The sequence below is a fragment of the Danio rerio genome, chromosome 24, assembly GCF_049306965.1.
Source record: "Danio rerio strain Tuebingen ecotype United States chromosome 24, GRCz12tu, whole genome shotgun sequence".
Classification (NCBI taxonomy): domain Eukaryota; kingdom Metazoa; phylum Chordata; class Actinopteri; order Cypriniformes; family Danionidae; genus Danio; species Danio rerio.
The window spans coordinates 35,982,150-36,009,964 of record NC_133199.1 but is presented as its reverse complement, the minus strand read 5'-3'; the positions used below and the strand labels follow the sequence as shown (position 1 = coordinate 36,009,964).

Sequence of the window (27,815 nt, the reverse complement as noted above, 5' to 3'; positions counted from 1 at the left end):
CTCAAATAAGACGAGGACAGTTTCCTGTATTTTCTATTGAAGGATGTGACAAATTAAAAAATTAAGAGGAGTAACTGTAACATATGATGTTTGTTTATATCACCAAGATAATATTTTTTTTAAGTAAAATTTTTAATTTTAATTAAAATAATTTTACAGTGACGTACAGGTTTTCGTATATTTTATTTAATATTTATCAATTACCAATGCATTACCCATCATTAACTAACATATTAACATTGATAATAACACATTTGTTATAGTATTCATTAATATTTTTATAGTTGATAAACAGTTTGGTCATTGTCAGTTATAGATTTGCTCCACAATCTTTGCTACAACATTAAAATAAAAAGTAGACGTGTTCTACTAAAATAACACAAATAAACACAACTCTTCAACAGGTAAATATTTGTCATCTTATTAATCAGAGTCTTGCGTTTACCAAAGACACATTTATTTAATTAAATGTACTGTAAAAAAATGTATATATGCAATATTAATGCAACAAATCTCCCCGTGTCACCATGGGTTTCCTCCAGTTTCCCCCACAGCTCAAAGACATGCGCTATAGGTGAATTGAATAAACTAAATTGGCCGTACTGTATGTGTGTGGATGAGTGTGTATGGGGGGTTTCCAAGTACTAGGTTGCAGCTGCAGGGCAGCCGCTGTATAAGAAATATGCTGGATAAGTTGGCGGTTCATTCCACTGTGGCGACCCCAGATTAACAAAGGGACTAAGCTAAGGAATATAAATGAATAATGCAACGAATGCTTTATGTGTGTACATGTACAGTAAAGCACATTTAGAACAGACTCATTTTATTTTTACAAACCGTAGGTTGATTAAAAGTACTTTTATTTTCAATTGTATGACTATTGTCATGACCTTATTTCTAATTCTACTAGACTACAGGTACAAACATCCAGAAATGATTTTAAAATATATATAAAGATGTCTCAGTAAATGGTACAGTTAGCAGATGAGCGCTGAGTGCACAGGAAGTCACTGGTGATTTCTTTATATCCTGGAGCTTCAGTCAATCCACTTCCTGCACACACACACACACACACACACACACGCACGCACACACACACACACACACACGCACGCACGCACGCACGCACGCACGCACGCACGCACGCACACACACACACACACACACACACACAATAAGACTCAGCACATTCATGCCATGTTAATCAAAAGCAATCTGATATTAATTTTTGAACCAGTTTTACCTTCAATCAAATTGTAAAGGTTACAGTAGTTAGTGCCGTGATCAGTGATGGCATACCAGGTCTCTGACACTGACATGGCCTGCATGCGGAATAAGTTTAAAAGATTATTTGTTGTGTATAAATAATCCCTTAGTTGTTGGTCTACATCAGAGGTGTCCAATCTTGGTCCTAGAGGGCCGGTGTCCTGCATAGTTTAGCTCAAACTTGCTTTAACACACCTGCCAGGAGGCTTCTAGTGTATCTAGTAAGAGCTTGATTAGCTGGTTCAGTTGTGTTTGATTAAGGTTGGAGCTAAACTCTACAGGACACCGGCCCTCCAGGACCGAGTTTGGACACCGCTGGTCTACATTATAGTTACACTTACAGATACATGACAGTGTGTAAAAAACCCATAGGAGGTGAGTCTGAAGTTGATGTCATCAACATATTTCTTCACTGGCGTTGTGTGTTTGGCGGAAATGAAGTGCGTCGATGCTGACTGCAACTAAATAACAGAGAAACAATGCTAAATATTCATATTCATATACTTATAGAAGCTTATTTCTTAAATTAATCTTACAACTCCCAGTTAAACAGTTGAATTGAACAATTTTTCAATCCATTCAGCCCATCTTGGTGTCTAGTGGGAGCACTTTTAGCTTAGCTTAGCATAAATCATTGAATCAGATCAGACCATTAGCTTCTCAAACACAAAATTCAAAGAAGTTTTATAAATTTTCCTAATTCCCTTGTTGAGTCTATTTTCAGGTGGTGCGTATTATCATAGTCGTTGAGTATTATCATTGCATCCGCTGCAGTCATGGTACGGCAGAAAATAAAAAAAACTGTTATTTTCCATCAGTCTAAGTAAACGATATTATGATGATAATAATGTTGATACAGCAGAATCAGGTTTTAAATAGGAAAACGATCAAAACTATCTTTAAAAAATGTTTAAACTAGATGCTAATGGTCTAATTTGATTCAATGATCTATGCTAAGCTAAGCTAAAAGTGCTCTCTTCAGACTCGGAGATCAGCCGAATAAGTTCAAAAATAGTAAAACTCCACAGTATAATTCTAGGGGAGTTTTAAGATAAGCATATTCCAAAATAAAGTGGAGTGATTCTATAAACTGGTTCATATAAACACCACATTACATCACGAAACACACCTTGTAGAGACATTTCTCTCCTCCTGTGGCGCACGTTGAGAATGTTCTCCACTTCTTGATCTGTGTGACCAGAGATTCAGACACACTCCTGCAAGGCAGACTGAAGTACCTGGGAATAACAAACAGTCAATTTTAAGTATGGCTGAAGCTGCCACCTAGTGGAAAAACAGGGATTTGTGGACCTGCAATGAAGGTTTTAAAAAGGTGTACACATTTGCAAATTTCCTCTGTGAATACAGATTTACTGATACACATTTGTGGCTATTCATTACAACAACAAATTACACTTTTACAGCTGCTTGGTAGATTTGCACCAAAAATATCTTCATAGTTTTCAACTGCTTAATATTATTAAACGTTAAGCATTAAAATATTACACACTACAAAAATTTCTAACAGATCAAAATAGAACAATGATAAAAAAAATTTAATATAATATTGTATATAGGTTTTTATGATCCTTTTCTGTAAAATATCATAATCTTATTATTGGCCTGGAATGGTCATGTGAAAGCTTAAAGGGCCATGAAACCCCCCTGTCTCAGCAGAGTGTTTTCACACTTCTAGTTTGAAAAAAGTCAGAAAAGTGGGTGAGTCCAGCTTTATTTAGGTGGGAGTGTCGAGTGGCGAAAGAGAGAAGGATTTGCATAAAAAGGGGAGTTTCAGTTTGCTGATTTTCAGAAGCAAACAAACAAAGATGCAGGCGAGAAAGACAGTGACTACATTTACATGGACATCAGTAAGCAAATTATTTGCCAAATTATTGATTTGTCGACTTTTACTGCAATTTGACACTTTCACTTTCATTTTATTCATGCATGCCCCCCATGACAAACAAGATATTTGATGCGAGGAACTGCCGGAACAGTGTAGTTAATAAAATAAAATAAAATAAAATGAAGCATAATTATACATGTATCTCACAAATATAACACATTAAACTTTGTTTAAATATTATAATATTAAATATAATAATCAAATATATGTACAGTTTACCACTATTTTAATAATGGTCAAAATAAAAAAGAAATTTAGAAAACAATTTGAATAAAAATGTCAGCATGAGTGTAACATTTAATATCAAAATGTAAAAATCCAACACTTAAGATTTCCAGCAATTCCATGCAAGTGTCAACCTTGCCATGAAAAAAAAAATAGGTTTTTACTAAAATAGCTAACCGTTTCGAAGTATTTCTGTGTAGGCTTGTATTTTACAGGACTATGAAAATACTCAAAAATGTCTCTGTCAATGTTTTAAAACTATTATTTTTGATTGACCAGTCACACAAGTGACAATTTCACATACAGCATGTCACATCCATAACAAAGAGATGTCCATAATAAAACTTTTTTCTCATAAATACAACGATGTAAAAAAAAAAATAATAATAATAATTGTTCTATAGTGAGGCAACTCTTATCCTGTTTATTAGCATTGTTTTTTTTTGGGGGGGGGGGGGGGTGTGCAGTTTACTTCACAGAATTTCTACAAAGTAGGCAGTATACTGTAAACTCACAGATTTTTTTGGTCACATCCATAATGCATGTGTTTTTTCCTCATTTAAAATATCAAAAATGTTCACAGATTTATAGTTTTCTGATCCTATAATCTGTGGTGAGTTGTTCTGTAAAATATAAACAGATGCTTCAATATAATGTTAACACATATTTCTCTGTGAATTTATGGTTTGAGTTTTTACTACAAATGTCACATCCATAATGTTGGAATGCTATAACGAATGGAATTTGTGTGTGTATGTTTTAATCACATATCACATCGATACAACTAAAATACAATTCTAGTTCTATTATCAAATCCATTATACATCATTGCAAACTTTACAGAAAATAGATTACATTAGCCTGAATTATTGATTAACTGTTTAAATATTCTCGCAAATGTTAAAGATTTCACATTCTTAAAAAGTAAGATAAAAGATGATACTTCACCACTCGACTTTGCACTGTGCATGAAGAGGTCCTGCAGAGCTCAGTTCAGATGTTCCCAATGCCACAATCCAAATAAAGAGCACATCAGAGAAATGCATGATGATTCCTGGTCTCAAAGCTGGAGCTAAAGAGTGCTGAAAAGTTTAAGAGGTTTTAACAGGACAAGAACAGAATCACAGGACGGTCATGAGTGAGGCTGAAAGGAAAATTGACTAATTTAATTAGACCATCAAGTGAGCTCTCAAAAAAGAAACAGGCCTACGGGGTGTTTGAACACTGACTGAGCTCAGGAATAAGTCTGAGTGATTTCAGAAAGATTACAGTTTGTTGTTAGTTGTAGACAAAGAATTAAAGGTACAGTCCACTCTGCTTATTTTACAACAGCAAAACAGTTGACTTTGGCAATTTTTGAATGATGGGTGCCTTTTTTGCGTAGCTTAGCATAAATCATTAAATCAGATTAGACCAATAGCATCTCATTAAAAAATAACCAAAGACTTTAGATTCTTTTCCTATTCAAAGCTTATTCTATAGTTACATTGTGTAGGCTACTAAGACCAACAGTAAATAAAAAGTTGCTATTTTCTAGATACATATGACTGGGAACTACTTTCATTCTGGCATATTAATCAAGAGAATGTGCTGCTGTACCATGGCTGCAGCAGGCACAATGATATTGGTAAGTGTCTAAAAGTAGTTCCTAGCACCAAGCCCTTCACTTGCACAACCAGCAAGCCTAAAAAGCATGACGGCTAATGCTAACGCTGCCTTAATGGCAGTAAATAAGAAACAAGAAAAAAAACACTATGTGACTAGCTAAGACATGATTAACCTGCTCAAGTCAGCAAGTTTTCCATTGGAAAGTATTTCAAAACTTTTCATCTCACTTATTTAAGAAAATCTCTGTTAAGCTGGATTTATACTTTCGCCTGGTGCCTCATCACGCACCTCCACTGACTGTGTGCGCACTTCGCTAAACGGTAAAATTAGGTGCCGGATCCGGCGTGTTCCGGCACAAATTAAGCCCTGATGGTTGGTGATTGGATGCGAGTTGGCTTGATTGAATTGCTTTACACAGACAGGAAAATTAAGACAGGTTACAATTATTTAGGACCCGCAAGACAAAAATTTCTGTGAATTTAAAACTTTTTAAGGCCTAAAATTTAGTTTTTGAAATGTAAGACTTTTTAAGACCCAGCGGACACCTTGCACCAGTTAGACTCTGTGTAATATAGGTGCGCCTGTTGCGGTCATGGTACTGCAGTAAAGTTTCTTGATTATTATGCCAGAATGAGAGTAAATAGCAACATTTCATTTTCTGTCAGTTTTAGAACATGACTTAATTACAAAAGTCAAGCTTTAAATAGAAAAACTAGTGAAACTCTTTAAACATTTTGAGAGTTGAATAATAGGAAAATAATGAGCATACAGTCAGTGCATTTTAATTTCTATATCAACCAAAAAAGAGCTCAAATCAAGTTTTGCCCCTTAATAATGTTGTATTTTACAATCTATTTTATAAACTGGTAGCTAGCTGTACACTGAGCTCTCTTCAGAAAGTCATATCATTTTCCTCTGACCTCACACACTCCTCCTCGAGGCCCGTCTGCAGCATCACACGTCTCACAGTAAGTGACTTTCTCCATTCTGGTCAGGAACAAGATGTTGTGTTCTGAGGCCTGGAGCTGCTGTCCTGACGCTGCACTGAAGCTGAGGAAAAAGTGAAGTAAACAGCAGTGTGAACTCACCAGAAGACGAGAGGAAGGAGCAAAAGAGGTTATTTTTGGAGAAACTGACACACTGTCATTGGCATGATCTTCCTGACGGCTCTTTCGCAGTTTTGCCGAAGGACCTTGAGGTTTCAGAAAGTCGAGCAGTAAATGTGACAGTATACTTTTGTTGTCCATGATTCAAATATTTCATGTGTCTATTATGTAAGTTTGTAACTGAATAAAAATATAAAATTGTTGTGACTTTATATCCTCTTTGAATCTATCTATCTATCTATCTATCTATCTATCTATCTATCTATCTATCTATCTATCTATCTATCTATCTATCTATCTATCTATCTATCTATCCATCCATCAATAAATAAATTCATCCATTCATCCAATTATCAATAAATAAATCCATCCATCCATCCACTTAATAAATTCATGCAACCATCCACCCACCCATCTCTGTCTATTAATAAATCCATCCATCTATTTTTGTCTGTGAATCTAATAAATCCTATCTATGATACATCCATCCACTTATTGATTAATCCATCCGTCCATCTATCCATCTGCCTATCTACTTATTAAATTCATCCATGCCACGCATCTGTCTATTATTAAATCCACCCATCCATCTATTTTTGTTTACAAACCCAATGAAGCCTATCAATGAATCCATACATCCATCCATCCTTCCAGCTATCAAAGAATCCATCCGTCCATCTATCTATCTACTTAATAAATTCATACATGCACCCAACTCTATCTATTAATAAATCCATCCATCTATTGATTTTTCTCTATTAATAAATCCATCCATCCATCTATCTATATTCATTTATTTTCTTTTTGGCTTAGTCTCTTTATTCATCAGGGGTTGCCACAGCGGAATGAACCACCAACTTATCCAGCATATATTTTACGCAGCGGATACCCTTCCAGGTTCAATCCATCACAGGGAAACATCCATACACATTCATTCGCACACACTATGGACAATTTAGCTTACCCTTGTCTTTGGACTAGAGGGGAACACCAGAACACCTGAAGGAACCCACGCAAACGTGAGGAGAACATGCAAACTCCGCACAGAAATGCAAACTGACCCAGCTCGAACCAGTGATCTTTTTGCTGTGAGGTGATCATGCTACCTACTGCGCCACGGTGACGCCTTTCCATCTTTTTTCTTAATAAGTCCATCTATCTATTCATCCATCAATAAATCCAACACCCATCTATCTAACTCCTTAATAAATACATCCATCTAGCTACACTCATAGTCAGAGAAGCTGTTATGTGTGATTATTTGAGGTTTTTCATTAATCGGCTGTGCAGCCCATATAGCAGGGATTTTCATTTTAATGAATTGTTTCAATCCCTCTCACGTGAAAATGTCATCAGCTTTGGCTTAAAGGGGTTTTGTCCCAGTGTATTGCTCTTTTATTGTTCACCTGTGATGTGCAAATTGTGGCCTGACTAAAGCTTTAGACTGTGTTCGAATCAGAAAACAAGCTCATCTAAATGTTTATTGTCCTGTCAGTTTTCAGAGACAATTTCTGTCTGTTGTTCTGGTGTACAATTCAAATGCTGGTAAATTAATAAGCTGAAGTGAAGTACATATTAATGAGCAGATATAGGAGTGGCAATGTGGTGGCGCAGTGGGTAGTGTGTATATATATATATATATATATATATATATATATATATATATATATATATATATATATATGTGTGTGTGTGTGTGTGTGTGTGTGTGTGTTCATATTTACTACAATTGCCAATAAAATAAATATAGCCTACCTAAAAGAGTGAACTAAAAATGTGGAGTGGCAGATAAGGGGTTAAATGAGAAAATTAAATGTTGTGTATTCCAATATGATATAGTGTTTAAGAAAATTAGCATTACCTGTACTAACATCTCCTAAATCAGCATCTTTGCCTTTTTGCGTTACTGTATTGGCATCTTCTGTTTTGTGAGCTCGAAACAACGATGAGGTGATTAGGCTTTGTTGTGGGGCTTGAGCATACACTACCGAATTACCAGATCAACCCAGAGGTGTTTCCCATTGCAGAGGACTGTCTTCACACATCAGATCAGAGACAAGCTGCATCCCTCCAACATGTGAAAACAGAAAAAAAAACAAGAACGACCAATTATAATAAATAGTAAATCACAACGAGTCGGTACAGCAGTCCGGAAGTAGTCAAAATCGAACATATTTTATTTGTAAATTGTGTACGTTTAATAAAATGTCTGTTTAAGTTTTTATTGTTTACTTTTTAGCAAAAAAAAAAAACAAAAGACTGCTCATGTTGAGCATGAGAACATCACATGCTAACTGTTGTTTTTCTCAGCGCTCATCTAGATGGACCAATCACGTTCTTATGTGGTTATTAAATGAGTGCGATGGAAAATAGTATATTAAATATGTCTTTTTCAGCTTTGAGTCAGCTTAAATTGTTATATTAAACCGATTACACTCTCACATCCACATATATTTTTAATAAATCGAAAATCGTCCTGGAATTGTCATGTATTTCAGTGTAGAATTAATCTTTTTGAGCCTCCTCGCGCCCCCTAGAGGAAATAAATTGCTAAAACAGTCGCCGGTTAGTAAAGGAGATTCTCCGTATATACCACTTTTACGTGGGTCAGTGCAAATCAAACGGACGGAGGGCGGGGGAACCGTCACCGATGAGGGACATCTGATCGGTTTGCTTGATGGTGCCGCCGCAGATTCCATTACAGGTACCGTTATTATAACCTTGAAACGTTTTTTTCGCAATTACGTTGCATATCAGTCGGATGCGTCATGCTTTATTTTACCTTCATAACGCGTGATTTACAGATCAGCCTGTCTATGCTGTGATATAAATACATGGATGCTCTTTCTGGTGTTATGATGAATAAAGGATGATTTATGTTCTGTTGTTTTCATATTAGCATACAATCATTTTTGGCAAGTCACGTCGCATGTTTCAGGTTTCCAAGCATGTTAGTGTTGAAGAAGGATGCCGAATTTGATTCTTGACAGGAATAGTTTTATAATTTTTTAATGAGTTTTAATTTGGAGACACTTCATCATGGATCAACCTGTGGATCGAACATTTAGGCTAACTACTTTATAATGAAGATACGCAAATGATAATTTAAAAACTATTGAACTGAATTACACATTTGGTTTGTATGCCGAACAGGCACATTTCCCAGTCAGATGTCATACAGTAATTCATCCAGATGTTTAACTTGGCAGTTTTTTTTAGTTATCATTGTTCCTACAAACACGTTGATTTAATCAGCAAGGTAAGCTGTTGCTTAGGGCCCAAGAAAATCTGAGGGCCCCCACATAAATACCTAGAAGTATAAATTATACCAATAAAATTCATCATTTTCTATCATATTTTGTATGATGAGGATCTAAATAGGCTAACGTTATATACAAGTTTAACGTTCATTACACCTGCGCAAATGTGTTTCCAGCCTCACCCACGGAGGAATTCAGCTGTCAAATCAGGTAAAGATTTAGTTTTAAAAACGTAATAGTTAATATATCATTTTTAACTGTTCATTTTAATACAAATAACGTTTTACAAGATGCTTTACATGTTGTTACATTAAGATGCAAAATAATGTAGAAAAAGAGATTGAGTGATTAAAAAAAAAACAGCAAAATAAATCAATTAAAAATAAATTAAAGTACAAAATGTGCATTTTAGGCCCCACGGCCAGAATTGCTTAGGGTTCACAAATTACTAAATCCACCCTTGCCCACACATAATGACTTGACTACAAAATAATAAAAAATAAAACAGCAAAAAAAAATTTGCAGCTTATATTTTAAGTAATAGTATTTTTTGTTTTGCTTATAATTTGCTTATAATTTATTAAAATTATATATATGAATAATTTGTATTGTAATATTTATGTATTATAATCTATTCGTATTCAATTAACATTTTCTACTTAATTTTACTTTCAATAGTTTCAAATGCTTTGGTCATTGTGCCAACATGTTTTTGTAATTTCCTTTATTTTTACAATACTGTACATTTGAAGTACATTTGTAAATATATATTTTAAATACTGTTGTATTTGTATTACTTTGCAATGTAATTTATATTTATATTTCAAGGCAACAATTTTAGGTTTCATTAACCGTTTTATCTGATGTCAGTTATTGCATTATTTATCTACTATCATAGCATACATTAACATTTTTATTAGCTTTTATTTTTCAGATTAAATAAATAGGAATTCAAATAATTAAATCAATATTCAAATGAAGGTTTCAAAATAAAAATATTGCCACATTTGTGAAAAAAATGCATTAAAAACTGTTCCTTCCTTTTATTGTTTCAGTAAAAACATAAAATAAAGATTTTCTACCAGTGTTACAAACAAATTTCTTATTAAACAACAATGCAAATGTGGTCTTTAATACTTTAAAATGATATTTATCTATATTTAGAACAAAATATTAGAAATTTATGTCAAATTTGTTTTTAAAACATATATTTGTGCAAAATGTTTTTTTAGTAAATATTCTTTAAATATTTAATTTAATAAATAAACAAATCCAAAATTTCTGTATAAATTGCTTTGTTTTTATATCGCTATTATTATTTAGTAATTGTAGCTGATATTTAAGTTAGTTGACAAGGCATTTTCTGACATATTTAGAGATGTTATTTTTATATTAAGCAGATACTTGAATAACTATAAGAACATGACATGTGAAATATATACACTACCTGACAAAAGTCTTGTCATCGATTGTAAGAGCAACAAATAATAACTTGACAAGGTATTGATTCTAGTCGATCATTTGAAAAAGTGTCAGAAGGTCGATATTTCCGATGAATCATCTGTTGAACTGCATCCCAATCATCACAAATACCACAGAAGACCTATTGGAACCAGCATGGACCAAAGATTTTCACAGAAATCAGTCAAGTTTGCTGAAGGAAAAATCATAGTTTGGGATCACATTCAGTATGGGAGCATGCGAGAGATCTGCAGAGTGGATGGCAACATCAACAGCCTGAGGTATCAAGACATTTGTGCCGCCCATTACATTACAAACCACAGGATAGTGCTGAAGAATTTCCAAGGTGCTCCAGGAATTGGCCAGCCCAGTCACCAGACATGAACATTATTGAGCATGTCTGGAGTAAGATGGAATCTCTGGGAGTCCTGCAAGAACGCTTTCATTGTCATTCCAGATGACTTTATTTATGAACCATGAATTTATATTCTATACTGTACATTATTTCTGTTAAAGAACAAGACTTTTGTCTAATAAAAGTCAGACTTTACTGTCCTAATTAAATAATTAAAATCAAGCCATGATAATATTTTATTCTGGTAAAGCGTAATCTAAAGGCCTTTGCCTTTCATAAAAGTTATTATTTGATGTTACTAAAACTTAGATAGGCAACAAGGCTTTTTTCTGGGAGTGTGGTATAATCTGCTAATTTTGAACATAATAATGGAATATAGTTATGTAAAGAAACAAATTATTAATTAGCTTTTTTTTTTTTTTTTTTGTGAAGCCGATTAAGGTTAGGATAAGGTTAATGCTTATCCTAACCTTAATCGGCTTCACAAAAAAGAAAAGAAAAGAAAAAAAGCTAATTATTGGAAAAAAAGGGGGGTTGTCTTCTACAAAGGCGGTATAAAGTCAGCGCAAAAGAAAATCACAGGGTTCTACATTTTTTTTAAATAAGCTGGTAAGATGTTATTTTCAACTGCATAACTAACAATTATCATGTGAGATCTCCTTTAAGAATGTTTTATCCCATTAGTGTCTGAAGATCCAGTACGAGGTGCTTTGGGCCTGAAAATGGACTCAATTTCCTTGCTGGGCAGCAGTCCAGCCAGCACCAAAGTCTGCTTCTTACCCAATGGCCTGAAGAATGGCTCCAAAGAGGGATCCGGCAAGCCCACGGTTGGCATCATCGGCTCTGGCGACTTCTCCAAAAGCTTGACCCTCCGCCTGCTTCGCTGTGGCTTCCATGTGGTGGTGGGCAGCCGACAGCCCAAAAGAGCGGCAGAATCCTTCCCGCACGTGGTAGACGTGACCCATCACGAGGACGCATTGGGAAAGGCCAACATCGTGTTCCTGGCCATCCGCCGAGAGCACTATTCCACCCTCTGGGACATCAAGCACCTGCTGGCTGGAAAAATACTGGTGGATGTCAGCAACAACAGACGGCTGAACCAGTTTCCAGAGTCAAATGCAGAATATCTGGCATCCCTCTTCCCAGAATCCACTGTAGTCAAAGGCTTTAATGTGATCTCGTCCTGGGCCATGCAGTCGGGCCCCAGGGACTCCAGTCGACAGGTATGTTGTCGAAATAACAGCAACACGAAACACGTAAAAAATCCTTTGTTCCACACAGTTCCTTCATCCTGTCTAGGGTTGTAACGGTATGAATTTTTTTACGGTATGATAATCGTCTAAAACAATACCACGGTTTGACGGTTTTGCGGTATACGGTATGTTACAAATGTTACAAAATAATAGAACAGTGAAGCAAATTTGACTTTTTCCAAATAATATATTTTCAGTTACTGTAAACAACACCACTTACAATGAACAAATAAAAAAATAAGAAAATAATAAATAATGTGTCAGTCCAAATAAAGTCCAAATAAACATGGTGCAAATCCTCAGTAAAAAAAATAGATATAAATATTTACTATACTATAAATAGTTACATAACGAAACTAGATTCAATATGGAACATCCTTACGTTTTATGTGCCAGCATGGATATGGTTGTCTGTGTATATGGATTTGGATATGGTTGTCTGCAATGCAGACAAACAGCTGCACCTTCATTTGCGTCTTTTGAATACAGCAAGAGCAGCAGTTCGTCTTTGCTGTGTCACTGTTTTGTCATGTTTCTGTGCTGCTGTGCATGCAAAAGTACTTAGTATGAGAATTATTTCATGCAAAACTTTTTTTTGCGTTTTATTTAGCTGCGCATAAATGTATGCCTATCTCTCATTCCGTGTTGTTCAAAAAGCTCGTTGTTGGTCTACAAACAAAAGCGAAACCTATGCTTATTGGTTGTGATATAGCGAGTTTGAACCAATCTGGGCATGGAGGAGGGACAATGCATCAATGTATCGTGTCTGGTTTGTCCGGAGACACAGTGACGAGCGTTTCTTTGTCAAATCAGCGTTGTCAAATTTTGATGACGTAACCGCACTGATTCCGGAGCCTCTGAAAGTCCGCGAATGTTATGTGATACAGCACTGGAAAGCTGAGATTCTCTTCTTTATGCCAATCTTTGAATTGTATGAATCGGATCAGCGGATCAAAAGTTATTAAACATTTAAGAGCAATACTTATTTTTAGCCGCGGGCGGCTGTCTTGATCTTTAAGGGTTAAAACCGTTGATATGCAATTGTTCATGGTATGATAATCGTGCACGTTCAAATCGTGGTAGATCGTCATACCGGTATATTGTTACAACCCTAATCCTGTCTTAACACAAATCAGGTTAACTTAATTGTTTTTGCCAATTTAAATGGATTGAACATAAAACAAATGAGTTGTCTTAAAAAAAACTCAAGAATTATGTTAATTCATTTATAAAGCTATACTTCATATCAGGCCCGTGCAGAGACTGTCCAAAGGGCATGTGCAGGATAAATTTTTTGAAGAGCGGGTGGGGGGGGATGGGTTTGGGCCTTGGGATTGGGGGGTTACTGAAATACCGAAGAGTTGTGTTGTCGCGCGAGTTCTGATCAGCGGTGTTGTCGCGCGAGTTCTGATCAGCGGTGTTGTCGCGCGAGTTCTGATCAGCGGTGTTGTCGTGCGCGTAATGTAAAGCTGGGGGGGTTGGGGGGGTACTCAAGAGTTTGGGCCTTGGGATTGGGGGGTTACTGAAATACCGAAGAGTTGTGTTGTCGCGCGAGTTCTGATCAGCGGTGTTGTCGCGCGAGTTCTGATCAGCGGTGTTGTCGCGCGAGTTCTGATCAGCGGTGTTGTCGCGCGAGTTCTGATCAGCGGTGTTGTCGTGCGCGTAATGTAAAGCTGGGGGGGTTGGGGGGGTACTCAAGAGCGGTGTTGACGCGCGCCTACTGAAGGGCGGTACGGAGAAGGGAGGGTGTATCACGGGGGCACTTTTGATCATTTTGGAAGGGCACTTTCTTTCCAAGACTGCACTGCACAGGTTGCGCCCTATGTGTGCACGTGCCTGCTTCATATTATATTATCTTTGCATCAAATTACAAAAAGCAAACTAGTAAATGTTTATGTGAGGTGTTTCTAATGCCGAGTTCAGACTGCATGATTTAAGCCCCGATTTTGACTCGCCGACAGGTTTTGAGCAATCGCCGACAAATGCCTGAAATCACAGGCAAACCGGTGCTCGTGCACGTGAGTGACAATCACACTGTATGAACTATCAAAGATGCGATCTGAGAGATTTGCAATGAGTCGCCGATGCCCATGACATATTTGGCGTGCTAAATATCTGGAGCTGTCGGCGATTCAAATCATGCCGTGTGAAAAGAGTTTTGACTGAAAATAACATCGGCGATTGCTTACCATCGATAAGAGAGTAGCATCCCCTAGTGTATGTGTTTACCTGCAGGAGGTTGAGGGAGAAGTTAAAAGCGCTCATTTTCGGTTTATTTGGACCCAAGAAATGAAGAAAAGACTAGTGGAGGTTTGACAGGAGCACCCGTGTCTGTTTGACATTTCATACAGAAAGTTAATGTAGGAGCCATACATTGTATTTTGGCTATTGGCCACAAGGTGTCAGTAGGAGACTATATAACTGTGGCTTCACTGCATGGAAGAGACAGTGTTGGTAGGAAGCACACAGTTTTTGACTTTTATGTAGCGGCTTTCCAATGCCGCTAGTGTTGGTAGGAAGCACACAGTTTTTGATCGTATCGTCTCGTCTCGTCTCGTCTCGTAACTGAGCGTAACGTAACTCAAGATAACAGAGAAGTGTGCATATAGATTAAGGAAAGTGATTAAGTGATTCTGTTGATTGGAAGTTGATTGGAAAATAAAGACGTTTTTATTTGCATCTATTTGCCTACGGACTCTGACTTTTACACGTTAAAAACTTGCTCACTCTACCAACAATAGCAGCATTGGAAAGCCGCCACAGTTAAAAAAAAGAAAGTTGAGGAGAAATTGCTGATTCCCTTTAAACCCAGGTGAACAAATATGTTCATTTTCTACCCCATTAAAGGCTTCTTTTTCCCTATGTAGTTAATAACAAAAGATATACTACGTGTTTTTGGCTGTGAGACGTAGTTTGGACGAAGTTGTTGGCGATTCTTTCTATTGTAAAAGCATTCAATGTGAAAGCCCCTGTCACCGATCCATCTTGCAGTGTAAACAAAGCAGCGACAAAACGCTAGCCCAGATAGTCAAGCAGTGTGAAAACATCTGTGACACGATTACTTTGAAAATCATGCAGTCTGATAATCATTTTATTTTGACAAGCTATTTTACAAGAAACTATTTAGCTTAAATGCAATTAAGGCTTAACTAGTTTATATAGCCAAGTTAGATTAATTTGGTAAAGTTTTGGACAAGAGCCTAATGGAAAAAGAAGTCTATTATTAAGGGGGCTAATAATTATGACCTAAAATATTACTAAAAAGATAAGTAAAACTGCTTTAATTTCTGACAAACTAAAATAAACAAGACTTTCTCCAAAAAAATAATATCATAGAAAATACAGTACAGTGAAAATGTCTTTGCACTATTAAACGTCACTTGAGAATTATTTGGAAAATAATAAAAATTTCACTGAGGGGCTAAGAACTTAGCCTTATATACTGTATGCTAATAGAACTATAAAGCACATATTATCTGAGAAGTGATGATGAGGAGGAGAAAAACGATAAGAATTATGACGTATTACCAGAGTCCTCCTCTAGCCGCAGTGAATGTAAATGTCTGAGTTTGTGTGAAGAGCAGATTAAGATGAACAGATGAGCTTCTCTCTCTCTGGAAACCTCTAAAGGAGGAAGAGACTTTATTAATGCAACGAAAAATCCATTACAGCCCTACCATAAACCTGCTTGTATCTTACAGTATAATTCTGAACCTTTATCAACTCTATGAGTTAATTCTACTCAGGATATGGATGTTAGGAAATAGTTTTTGTGCTGTATTCCTCTCTGGTTCCTCTCATTGACACACTTTTGTCTTGATTTCACACATTTGGCTCATTTTTTTATTAAATACATACGTTTTATTTTTAAATTATGAATAAGAAAACACAAACAGTTGAACATTATAAAGTATGAAAATGGTTCTTGTACCAATAATGGAATTTACAGTGCATGCGTAAATAATCTAAAAAATTTATATATATATATATATATATATATATATATATATATATATATATATATATATATATATATATATATATATAAGCCCCCCTGAATTTTTTGCCCCAGTTTATTTTTTTCCACCTTTTCTGTTTAACAGAGAGCAGAATTTTTCAACACATTTCTAAACATAATAGTTTTAATAAATCATCTCTAATAACTGATTTATTTTATCTTTGCCATGAAGACAGTAAATAATATTTTACTAGATATTTTTCAAGACATTTGTATGCAGCTTAAAGTGAAATTTAAAGACTTAACTAGGTTAATTATTAATTAACCCACGTGCTACCCACTGTGCCGCCAATTATAATAATACTACTAATAATAATAATGTTAATTATATTTGTTGTTGTTGTTGTTAATAATAATAATAATAATATTTAATTATATTATTGTTGTTTTTGTCAATAATAATAATAATAATAATAATAATTATTATTATTATTATTATTATTATTTATTAATATTATTAGTAATAATTGTTATTGTTAATAATAATAAAATATTAATATGAATGATAATAATGTCAATATTATTGATAACAGACATGCATAAATGTATAAATATATAGACAAATACATAATAATAATAATATTTTAATAACCGTATTCATCCTAAATGCATGCAACAATAAATGAATGAAATTGAACTTATAAAAGTAATACTTACTTCTCTATTTCCTCAAGGTGTATATTTGCAGTAACTCAGCTGACGCTCGACAGCAGCTCATAGAAATGTCCCGTCAGCTCAGCTTCATCCCAGTAGACATGGGCGCTCTTTCCTCCGCCAAAGACATCGAAAACATGCCCCTGCACCTCTTTACGGCCTGGAAAGGACCCGTCCTGACCGCCGTGGCCTTGTCCATCTTCTTCTTCGCCTACTCTTTCGTGCGGGACATTATCCATCCGTACATGAAGACCAGGCAGAGCTTCTTCTACAAAATTCCTCTGGAAATAGTGAACAGGACGCTGCCTGTGGTGGCCATAGTTCTGCTAGCCCTGGTGTATTTAGCGGGACAGCTCGCGGCCGCATATCAGCTCATGTACGGGACCAAGTACCGGCGTTTTCCACCCTGGTTGGAAGGTTGGTTGGAGAGCCGCAAACAGCTGGGTTTGTTGAGCTTCTTCTTTGGCTGTATTCATGTGCTGTACAGCCTGTGTCTGCCTATGAGGCGCTCGGAGAGATACCTGATGCTCAACATGGCCTATCAGCAGGTGACCTTCACTTTCATGACATGCAGGAAATTCACTGATGGGGTGGATGAGCTTTTTTGGGAATGCCTCGGAGGGTGTAATACTGTATAAAGTTTACTGTTTGTGGTTTGTCATAATAATAATATTAATAATATTATTATTAATAATAATAATAATAATAGTAGTAGTAGTAGTAGTAGTAATAGTTATAAATAATAAAATAATAATAAGTTTGATAAATATTACTACTAATAACTACAACTAATAATAACAATATTACTTATTATTATTATTATTAATATTAATAATGGTTAACAATATTAGTAATAAATAATAAGAACAACAATAATGATTATAATATTATTATAACAATGATTATAGTAATGAATAATGATACTAACAAAAACAAGAATGAAAGCAAAAATATAATTAATAATACTACGACTATTATTATTATTATTATTAATAATAATAATAATAGTGATACAATTAAATATTAATATTAACAAATACTACTACTTATAATAACAATATTATTAATTAATAATAATAAAATAATAACAATAATAACAGTTATAACAATAAAAGTAATGAATAATAATAATAACAACAAGAATAATAATTTAACAATAATGAATAATGATAATAATGATATACTAGTGATAATCTTAATATATACTAATAATAATAATCATAATTATAAAATAGTCAAAAATACAGTTTTAAATTATTTTAATAGAGAAATTATAATATATTACATAATAATTTTTCATGAAAATATTAATATAAAATTTAATACATATTTTAAGAATGATTACATTTTTACATAAAATATTATACAATAATAAATATCAACATTTGAAATGAATATAATTTTATCTAATCATTTAACTAATTATAATAATATTAAATAGTAATAATAATGATAATACTAAATATCACTACTACTAATAGTTATTACTATTAAATCATCATAAATCATAACATATTATTATCTTAAAATATTAATAACAATAGTAATAATAAAGTACACAGATGAAGTGTTTTTATTTGTTTAATATAGAAATTCTAATATATTGTATAATTATTTAGTATAAAATATTAATACAAAATTTTATAAACATTTTTATATTGATCATATTATAATTAAACTTAATATTATTATTATTTTTAAATAATATTATTAATATTAATTTAAAATTACATTAAAAGTTTGTTTATAATTATTTATTGTAAATATAATAATATACATATGTTTAATAAATATTTTAAAATATTAAAATTATAATAAAATTAATATATTTTTGCTTATATAATTATGTGAATTATGCAAATTATTAATATCATTGGTCAAATATATATATATATCAATGAGAATACATTCATTCATTCATTCATTCATTTTCTTGTCAGCTTAGTCCCTTTATTAATCCGGGGTCGCCACAGCGGAATGAACCGCCAACTTATCCAGCAAGTTTTTACACAGCGGATGCCCTTCCAGCCGCAACCCATCTCTGAGAAACATCCACACACACATTCACACACAGTCATACACTACGGACAATTTAGCCTACCCAATTCACCTGTACCGCATGTCTTTGGACTGTGGGGGAAACCGGAGCACCCAGAGGAAACCCACGCGAAGGCAGGGAGAACATGCAAACTCCACACAGAAACGCCAACTGAGCCAAGGTTCAAACCAGCGACCTTCTTGCTGTGAGGCACTACCTACTGCGCCACTGCCTCGCCCATTCAATGAGAATATAGAAGATGATAATGATTATAAAAATAATAATAAGAAAAATTTAAGTTTATGCAGATACTGTAATAAAAATACACCAAAGTCAAATATTATATTTGTATTAGTCATTACTAACTTTAATTTATATGTAAATATATAGTTATTTATTATAGCACATTATTTGCAATTAAGTTTTACAAATATTTTATTATGTAATGTACTTTATCATTCATACTTACATTTTTATTTTTAAGTCAAATGATTAATGATTACTATTAAAAAACAATCACTAAAACTTAAATTATAATATATACTATTAATAATAATAATAATAAATGTTCATTCAACAAATTAATTGATTTGATTTCTGGGTCTGTAGGTTCATGCGAACATCGAGAACTCATGGAATGAAGAGGAGGTGTGGAGAGTGGAGATGTATGTGTCCTTCGGCATCATGGCCCTGGGGCTACTCTCTCTATTAGCAGTCACTTCTATTCCCTCAGTCCACGACGCACTCAACTGGCGGGAGTTCAGCTTTATCCAGGTAACACAACATCACACCACCTCACTGTCCTACAGTTTTTTGCAATATTAGTGCAAATATGGCAACACAGTGGCTCAGTGTTTAGCACTGTCACCTCACAGGAAGAAGGTAGCCGGTTCGAGTCCTAACTGTTTCAGTTGGCACTTCCGAGTGGAGTTTGCATGTTCTCCCTGTGTTGGCGTGGGTTTCCTCTGTGTGCTACGGTTCCCTCACAGTCCACTAAATTGACCATAGTGTATGTGTTTGAATGAGTGTGTATGGATGTTTCCCAGTACTGGGATGCAGCTGGAAGGGCATCCGCTGTGCAAAACATATGCTGGATAAGTTTGTTGTTAATTAATATTATCTTTTTTTTTTTAAACATCGCAAGCTTTCCTAAATTTTGTACCATTTGCTTAATTTTGTGTTGAATTCAGAGATCACAATCATGGCAATTCACCTTTTTATTGATTAAATTTCAGAGAATTAGATCACTAAAAGTTTCTAGATTTTAATGAAAGTTAAACTAAGGCCGTACTCACACTAGGTACAGTTGCCTTGAACCTGGCCAAAGCACGCTTGTCCCCCCTCCCGTCTCCCCTGACGGCCCGCGCTCACACCACAAACGGGCTTCGGCACGCTTACGTCATCGCTGCTGTGCTGTTCAGTGAGAAGCGCTCTCTCACTCAGCAGCACAGTGGAGATTTCTCTAGTTATATCGTTTCAGTCGTTTGATATGCAGTCAAATATTTCGCCAAACAGTCCTTTGGGATGCGGGGACACGCAGTCAGATATTTCGCCGAACAGATCCGCCACTTTTGGCGCTCATAAACAATCATAAAGCTCTCGTACTGCAGGAATGAGGAGGTCTGCTGAAGGTGCGCAGCTGTCGTGCAGTGAGGGGTTTGCGTCTTTAATAAACCACGGCAGTTTGCGTTCACTGAACAGTAAGAATTATTAATAAATCCATTTGAAACAGCCCCGTAAAAGTCACATCTCGCTTTCAGTTTCGGGCTTTGGCGCGTTTTGCACTCACACACAAGCATACCACTCCAAAGCCCAAATGAACCGCGCTCAGGCACACCTCTTCCAACCGGGCCAGGGCCGACCAAGTGAACTGTGCTTGAGCCCGATTCAGCGCACTCACACTTCTCAAACGATCCGGGAAACGGGCCTGGGCACGGTACGGATGACATAGTGTGAGTAGGCCCTAAGATAATTGTGTTTGGTCTATCATCTTGCTTTACACCTGCAGTAAATCTTGGCAAAATAACCTCTTCTCTGAAACCTTGGGTAAAAAATCTGGCTGTCAGTTTTGATGATGGTCTGAAATTTGAGCTGTGGTCAAATCCTGCTTTTTTCAGCATCGACTTTTAGCAAAAGCAAAACCACACAGAAATGCCTTCTGGCCCAGCCCGGGCACGAACCAGCTACCTTCTTGTTATGAGGTGACAGTGCAGTGACCCATTTTGCTTTTCTGCACATTGGCCAACTCTTGGTTGTGCTTATTAGTGCTATATAAACGACTTTGACATTTGGTTTAGAGTGTGAACCCTGTTTTCTAGGCAAATATAATCTCAAATGAGCGTTTGTATCCCATCAGTCCACTCTAGGCTACATCGCGCTGCTCATCTCCACGTTTCACGCTTTGCTTTTCGGCTGGCAGCGGGCGTTTCTGGAGGAGTCCTATCGTTTCTACATGCCACCCAATTTCGTCCTGGCCCTGATTTTACCTGTGACCGTCATCATAGGAAAAATAGTGCTGCTGCTTCCCTGCGTGAGCCGGAAACTGAAGCGCATCCGACGTGGATTAGACTCCCATCAGAGCCGCACAAACCACGAGAGACCGGCTGCTCACGTCTCCCCAGAGAGGGTCACCATCATGTGAAAACAAAAGGGTAAACAAAATAGTTATAGTTATAATAGTTAATTGATTACATTAAAGCAGTGTTTTTCAATCATGTTCCTGGAGGACCACCAGCTCTGCACATTTACTATGTCTCCTTAAGCAAACACACATGATTCAGATCATCAGCACATTAGCAGAAAGACCTGAAAGGGGTGTGACATCCAAAACATGCAGTGTTGGTGGTAGTGTTGGGCGATGTCGAAAAATTTGGCATCATACGATGTCTAATGTGAAACATCGCGACGATGAGCTAATTATTTATGAATAATTAATTAATTCATAAGGAATTAATTAATTAAAGTCTACCTTTTCAACTACCGGACCCGCATGTTTTTTGTTTTACCCATAAATCATAAATAAATAAAGATAAGTTACACACAAATTACCACCTGTCAATCACTTTTTCTGCGGGACTCTGGCATGAAAAGGCAGAGTGAGCTGTGTTGTTATAATGACGTCGACAAACTTGGTTGGTAATGGTGCACAACCAACAGGAACCAACCAACAGTATCTGAGGTTCACCAAAATTACTATGTATAAGTGTGAAAACGAAAGATTGAAGCAGTGTACTGACGCTGAGACACGTTACTTAATAGATTCAAAAGACTGAAGAGGCGTTAAATAGAAACACGATTTATTAAATATCATTTTTAACATTTATAGTGAGACGCGATCCAGCAGTACATCCTTGATAAACTGTCCAAATTGCACTGTTCTCTGGGGTAACTGCTGAAGCTCAGAGTCAGATGCACGCATAGCCTGCACTGCAGCGCATGACAGTGTGTGTGTGTGTTTGTGGTCACGTGATGTGTGTATTCAGCAGTACAGTGTGGAAGGAGAGCTTTTCAGAGATGCTTGGTGAAATACCAGCGTGGACATGGATCGTTTTCATTCTAAAATGTCATTTTAAAACTCAGATGTATTATGATTGGTTTATACTTCTGCGTCAAATAATCGGCAAGACCCATGGCGCATGCAATGTATCTAGCCATGCATTTATCTTTCTGCACGCTGTGTGTGTTGCTCTGCAGTAACACTTCAGAAACGCTAGCTGGCAGTAGGTGTTTATGTTCCTCTGTGTCGAGTTCCTTCGCTGCTGTTTGGTTTTTTCTGAACGCTACCTTAATGTACAAGTGGTTCAAACTCGCTCATTTTGTGGCTGGAATTAGTGGATGTGCCACAACTTTAATCATAAGGTAAACGCAAAACAACAGTCTCATCCGTAGCTCCTTCACAGGACTTCACACTTGTAAACACTCGCTGCATTGGGCTCGCGTGGCTCTCACCCTACCCATACTCGCCAGCGCTAGCCGATTTCCACGGCGAGGGCTCTGCAACTACGCATAGGCTGCGTCGTATCATATGCGTGCGATTGACACGGAAGTATAAATCAGCCTTTAGTGTAAACGGGGTCTGAGTGTGTGTAGTTTTCGCAAGCGGGTTGCTGCTGCAACGAGGGCAGGGCAGAGGATCGCGATGCCGACTCAGCATGGTGATGTCTATCTGCGATGGCCGATGGCATCGTCTATCAATTCAACCCTAGTTGGTGATCCTTCAGGAATGTGGGCTGAGAACCACTGTATTAAAGGAATAAATCGCCTAAAATTGAAAATTCTGTCACAATTTACTCACTGTAAAAAATGCTGGGTTCCACATATAATGTGTTGCTACAACATGAAGAAATCAAGTTAACTTATTTGTGTTTACAAATTTAAGTGAATTGAACATAAAGCAATTTAGTTGCATTAAAATATTTTCCAAAATATCTTCTTTTGTGTTCAGCAGAAAAAAGGAAGCTCAAAGTTTGGAAACACTTGTGGGTGAGAAATTAATTAGTAAACTTTAATTTTTGGCTGAACTGCTCCTTTAAGAGTCACAAAATGTTACCTTTACATATGCAAATGAAATTGTTTATTTAATTTGCATATATTTGTTGGACAAAAAAGTCTGAACATTGGATGAAGATGGGTCTAAATTGTTTTTGATATATGAAATTCATGTTTTTACAGCCAGATCTAAAAATATGAATGATTTTTAAAAGGAGGTGTACCACCCAACCCGACCCCTAAACCCAACCATCATTGAGGGATGAGCAAATCATACTAAATTGTATAAATGAGATCGCATTGTACGAATTTGAATTAGACACTAAATCAAAAAGTTACGAATTGCTGTGAGATTGTGATGGTTTTTACAGAGGAGGTTGTACAATAAAAGGCTGTATTTAACGAGACAAATGGACATCTCAATCTGTAAAAACCTTCAGAATACAGATTTGAATAAAACTGTGAAGTTTGGTGTATGTGTGTGTGTGTGTGTGTGTGTGTGTGTGAGTGCTGGAGAGAAAACTCATTTTGAGAAAATGACCTGTAAAAACGATTATTGTAAGGGAAATCTACAGACTCAAATTGATAAAGTGTGACAAAAAGGTACACTTAAGATGATATTTATAATGTTTTCTTACCATTAGACTTAAAAAAAAAACTGACTGGAGTGTCTCACTTTAATGTCAAAGTAAATTCCAAGCCTTTTATTTCTAGCTGTGCTAATCGTGTAATGATGGCCATTGTACATCACATTTATAAGACGTCATGTATTGGTGAATGATACGTGCACAGCTCTGGACATGTGATTTCACTGACCCCTTGATGTTCAGAATGGTTTTAGACACAATTACGTAAAGGTTATAACAAAAATAGCACATAAAATGGTTCTGAGAGAAAACAAAACAAAAATTAAACATTATCATTGAAGTCAAGATACTTCTCACTTTCATGTTGCATTAACTATACATTACCCATAAATGTTATCTTTTATTTATTTATTTATTTATTTATTTATTTCATTTGTTACTGCCCTGCTTCTCTGAGAAATGTGTCTTGTTACAAAAGTTACACAGTGTCCTACACAGACTCTCCATTAAACATGTCATGCTAAAAGACTGCTGTTTTCCACACTGTTTCTGTGAACTGTAGTTAAAGCGGTTTTGTGGCACTCTTTTTGTTGCACAGCGTTTGGTATCAGTGTGAGAACGGTGCCTCACTTGATGCTTTTGAAATGAATACGAATAAAAACAAACAAAATATCTCCATGGTGTTTTAATTCTTAAATTAAATACATTTTCATATTTTAGACGTTAATTTTGTCAGATTTAACTTCCCCAATAAAATTGGATTTTCAGTATTTTCATGTACAAAAATAGAGTCAGTGATGTAAACATGACTGATGTTATGTTTATATCGATTAATAAGATGCATTTTGGTTGATCGAATCACAGTTAAACGAGACACATTCCTGTTCAAATCTGGCATTCAGATGGGGTTAAAGTCTTTTGTCCACTTCAGACCATGGTGAACTGTACTTCTCTGATCTTTTTATCTAATACAGTGAAAAAAAATGATGTGTGTGTGTTGTTTTGTCTACGTTTGTACAGTTAGTATTAAAGCAATTTAATACTTTATGAATACATTATCCAATGCCGTTTATTCCCTTTTTTTCAACCAGTTCATATTTCTTAGTATAGAATTTATACTGTTTTATAGTTTTAAGATGTATATTATATACACTGTTGTCCTCATCTAAATTTGTTAGATAGATTTTTAGGTAAATATTTTATAACATCACAAGTATTTATACTGGGTGATTTATGAATTAAAATACAATGGTAAGGATCAGGATTTTATCAAGTGAAAAAAAAGATGATACAAAAATGTGTTAACAGCATTAGTGACTTCATCCATTTAATAAAATTGACACACTACTCTGAAAACTAACAAAACAGTTTTAAGAAAATGAAGCAGATTTTGGATAATGCAAACAAAGTTTTTATCAAAAGAAAAAAAAAACTGAAATATGTTTTGGACAAAATTAAGTGTTAAATGTTGGACATTCATGAACGAGTATGACAGCTGTTGTTCTTAACAGCTGTAAAGTTATGATTTGTGTCCAGGTATTGATACAGAGGGCAACTTTTTGAGCAGTGTTGTTGGACAATATTGTAGAGTGATGTAGGGTTGCACGGTTTACAGGTACTAGTAGGGTGATACTATGGCTCTTAAATACTGGCGGTGCCACTGTAGTTTGTAAGTGGTAGTATCGTCATTAACGGTCTGTCTAAAATACGTAACGTTACATGTGGAAAGTCACTAAATGCTCACACGTTTGTGCAACAATAGAACATTTTATTTTAATAGTAGCCTATTGTACAATTTCTAATGCTTCAGTTCGAATCTGAATCCGTTCATTTCTGCTCCTGTCATTAAGATTTAATAGCCAAAACACTTTGAACTACTGTGGATTCTTACCTGATAAGACAAAAACATAGCACTAGGAAATATTTAACAATTTTTGACTACTTCATATAGGCTAGATTTGTTGGAAAAATGCTCTTTTTGTTACGAATTTCGTTTGATATCATTTGTATCTTTTTTTAAATGTATTTTTTTGTTGGTTTGAATACATTTTAGGTAAAGAGACATGCAAATACTTTTTTTCAATAATAAGGGAATTATTAAGTCAGTACAAGTATGCCGATTATAACAAATGAAATCTAGTATTTCTGACATTTTTCTTTATTTCATGGATTTGGGTTATGAATTACAGTATGCAATACTTGTTGGTATCATGATACTTCAGCTAGTATAGTATTGTGACATGAATTAATGGTATCACGACAACCCTAGATTGATATTGCTTGGCCACTTTGCAGCAGAAAATTGCCGTCAAAAAGTTAGAAACGTAAGTTATTTTGTATAGATGATGTGCAGTGTAGTTACCATCGTGAAACTAAATTAGGTAGTGGTTATACTTTAAGAACATATTTCCGTAGTTTACTTTTACTTGAGTACAAAAGTGTAGTCCTTCAACTTTTACCAGTCAATTTAAACATGAGTATCTGTACTTCTATTTGAGTAAAGGACGTTTGTCCTTTGCCATCTCTATATTTATATTTAGATTAGTATAATAAACAAACTTACATTGTCGAAATCCGTCTTTCAGAACGCACCATCCTCTCACTGTAAAAAATGTAATGACAAAAAGTCAAGACAACCAATTTTTTTATGATGCTCTAACTTAAGTTAATCAGGTTTCAACTAAACTTTTTAAGTTATACAAAGTTTAACTTAGTATTTTTAGTTAGTTTTGAATGTAATGAAAATTCATTTGATTCAACTCATAAATTTAAGGCAGCAAGAATTCTTTTACAGTGTATTTTCATTAGCCTACAGGTGAAAATGCCCGCACAATGGGGAAAAACAAACAAGTCAAAATGTTTTTGTGGCATAAAAAGCATTGAAATAGGTTGTCAACCCACTGTAAATATGTACAATTAGAGAGCTTATAATTTACACGACCATATCAGATCATATATCGTTTCAAATGACTAAAAATGTCAATTAAAAGAATAAGTTAGTTTTACGGCGGCGCAGTAGGTATTGCTGTCGCCTCACAGCAAGAAGGTTGGTGGTTTGAGCCTCGGCTGGTGGCAGGTGAATTGGGTAAGCTAAATTGTCCTTAGTGTATGTGTATGTGAATGAGTGTGTATGGATGTTCCCCAGAGATTGGTTGCGGCTGGAAGGGCATCCACTGTGTAGAAACATATGCTGGATAAGTTGGCGGTTCATTCCACTGTGGCCACCCTGGAATAATAAATGGACTAGGTCGAAAAGAAAACGAATGAATGAACAAATGAATGAATTTTGTTTTACCTGAAATTTCAACAAACTGTTGAAGCAGAAGGTACCGCATTTAAAAAATTAAAAGGGGGGGGAAACACACGGAACTTAAACTGCAAACGATTTCTGTAGAAATATTGTACAACTGTTAAATAGCATTGGCTACATTTACTTAATTTTACGTTCATTTTTAGGATTTGTCGTACTTGTGGCCTTCTATAACATTCCCGCCTTTGTCCTCAGCTGTTTTAATTTATCATCACTCCCACACTGTCATTAAACAAGCTAGCCAGCAGATGGCGCTGCTGTCAATCTTGAACTCAGAGAT

The 27,815-nt window shown here is 35.4% G+C and overlaps 2 protein-coding genes and 1 long non-coding RNA gene across 10 annotated transcripts in view; 1 reads left to right on the top strand and 2 right to left on the bottom strand.

Annotated features, from left to right (window-relative positions):
* Positions 1-843: 843 nt before the first annotated feature.
* LOC100535932 (uncharacterized) lies at positions 844-12,145 on the bottom strand. 4 transcript variants are annotated; one of them, XM_003201325.7, is made up of 8 exons: positions 11,968-12,145; positions 8,108-8,171; positions 5,926-6,055; positions 4,346-4,479; positions 2,396-2,504; positions 1,608-1,727; positions 1,244-1,322; positions 844-1,053 (listed from the first exon to the last, which is right to left on the bottom strand). In XM_003201325.7, exons 2-8 carry the CDS (start codon positions 8,131-8,133, stop codon positions 962-964), a joined length of 690 nt encoding a protein of 229 aa, XP_003201373.3. In that variant the 5' UTR covers positions 8,134-8,171; positions 11,968-12,145; the 3' UTR covers positions 844-961. The 4 variants fall into 4 exon arrangements, with proteins under 4 accessions (XP_003201373.3, XP_005163001.2, XP_073797079.1 ...); XM_005162944.6 differs by having other exon boundaries at positions 7,973-8,171; positions 11,968-12,139; XM_073940978.1 differs by having other exon boundaries at positions 8,100-8,171; positions 11,968-12,132.
* Positions 8,731-24,899, top strand: steap2 (STEAP family member 2, metalloreductase). 5 transcript variants are annotated; one of them, XM_068217242.2, is made up of 6 exons: positions 8,731-8,815; positions 9,548-9,581; positions 11,872-12,410; positions 17,133-17,660; positions 19,760-19,924; positions 21,507-24,899. In XM_068217242.2, the coding sequence occupies exons 1-6, from the start codon at positions 8,789-8,791 to the stop codon at positions 21,789-21,791; spliced, it is 1,578 nt and encodes a 525-aa protein (XP_068073343.1). In that variant the 5' UTR covers positions 8,731-8,788; the 3' UTR covers positions 21,792-24,899. The 5 variants fall into 5 exon arrangements, with proteins under 5 accessions (XP_068073343.1, XP_073797072.1, XP_001921185.1 ...); XM_073940971.1 differs by having other exon boundaries at positions 8,731-9,370; positions 9,482-9,581; XM_001921150.7 differs by lacking the exon at positions 9,548-9,581.
* The window catches only part of LOC141380746 (uncharacterized), a 113,789-nt gene continuing 110,629 nt past the window's right edge, over positions 24,656-27,815 (bottom strand). The window contains exon 3 of the long non-coding RNA XR_012399498.1: positions 24,656-26,827. This is a non-coding gene — a long non-coding RNA (uncharacterized lncRNA). The remainder of the gene's footprint in view (positions 26,828-27,815) is intronic.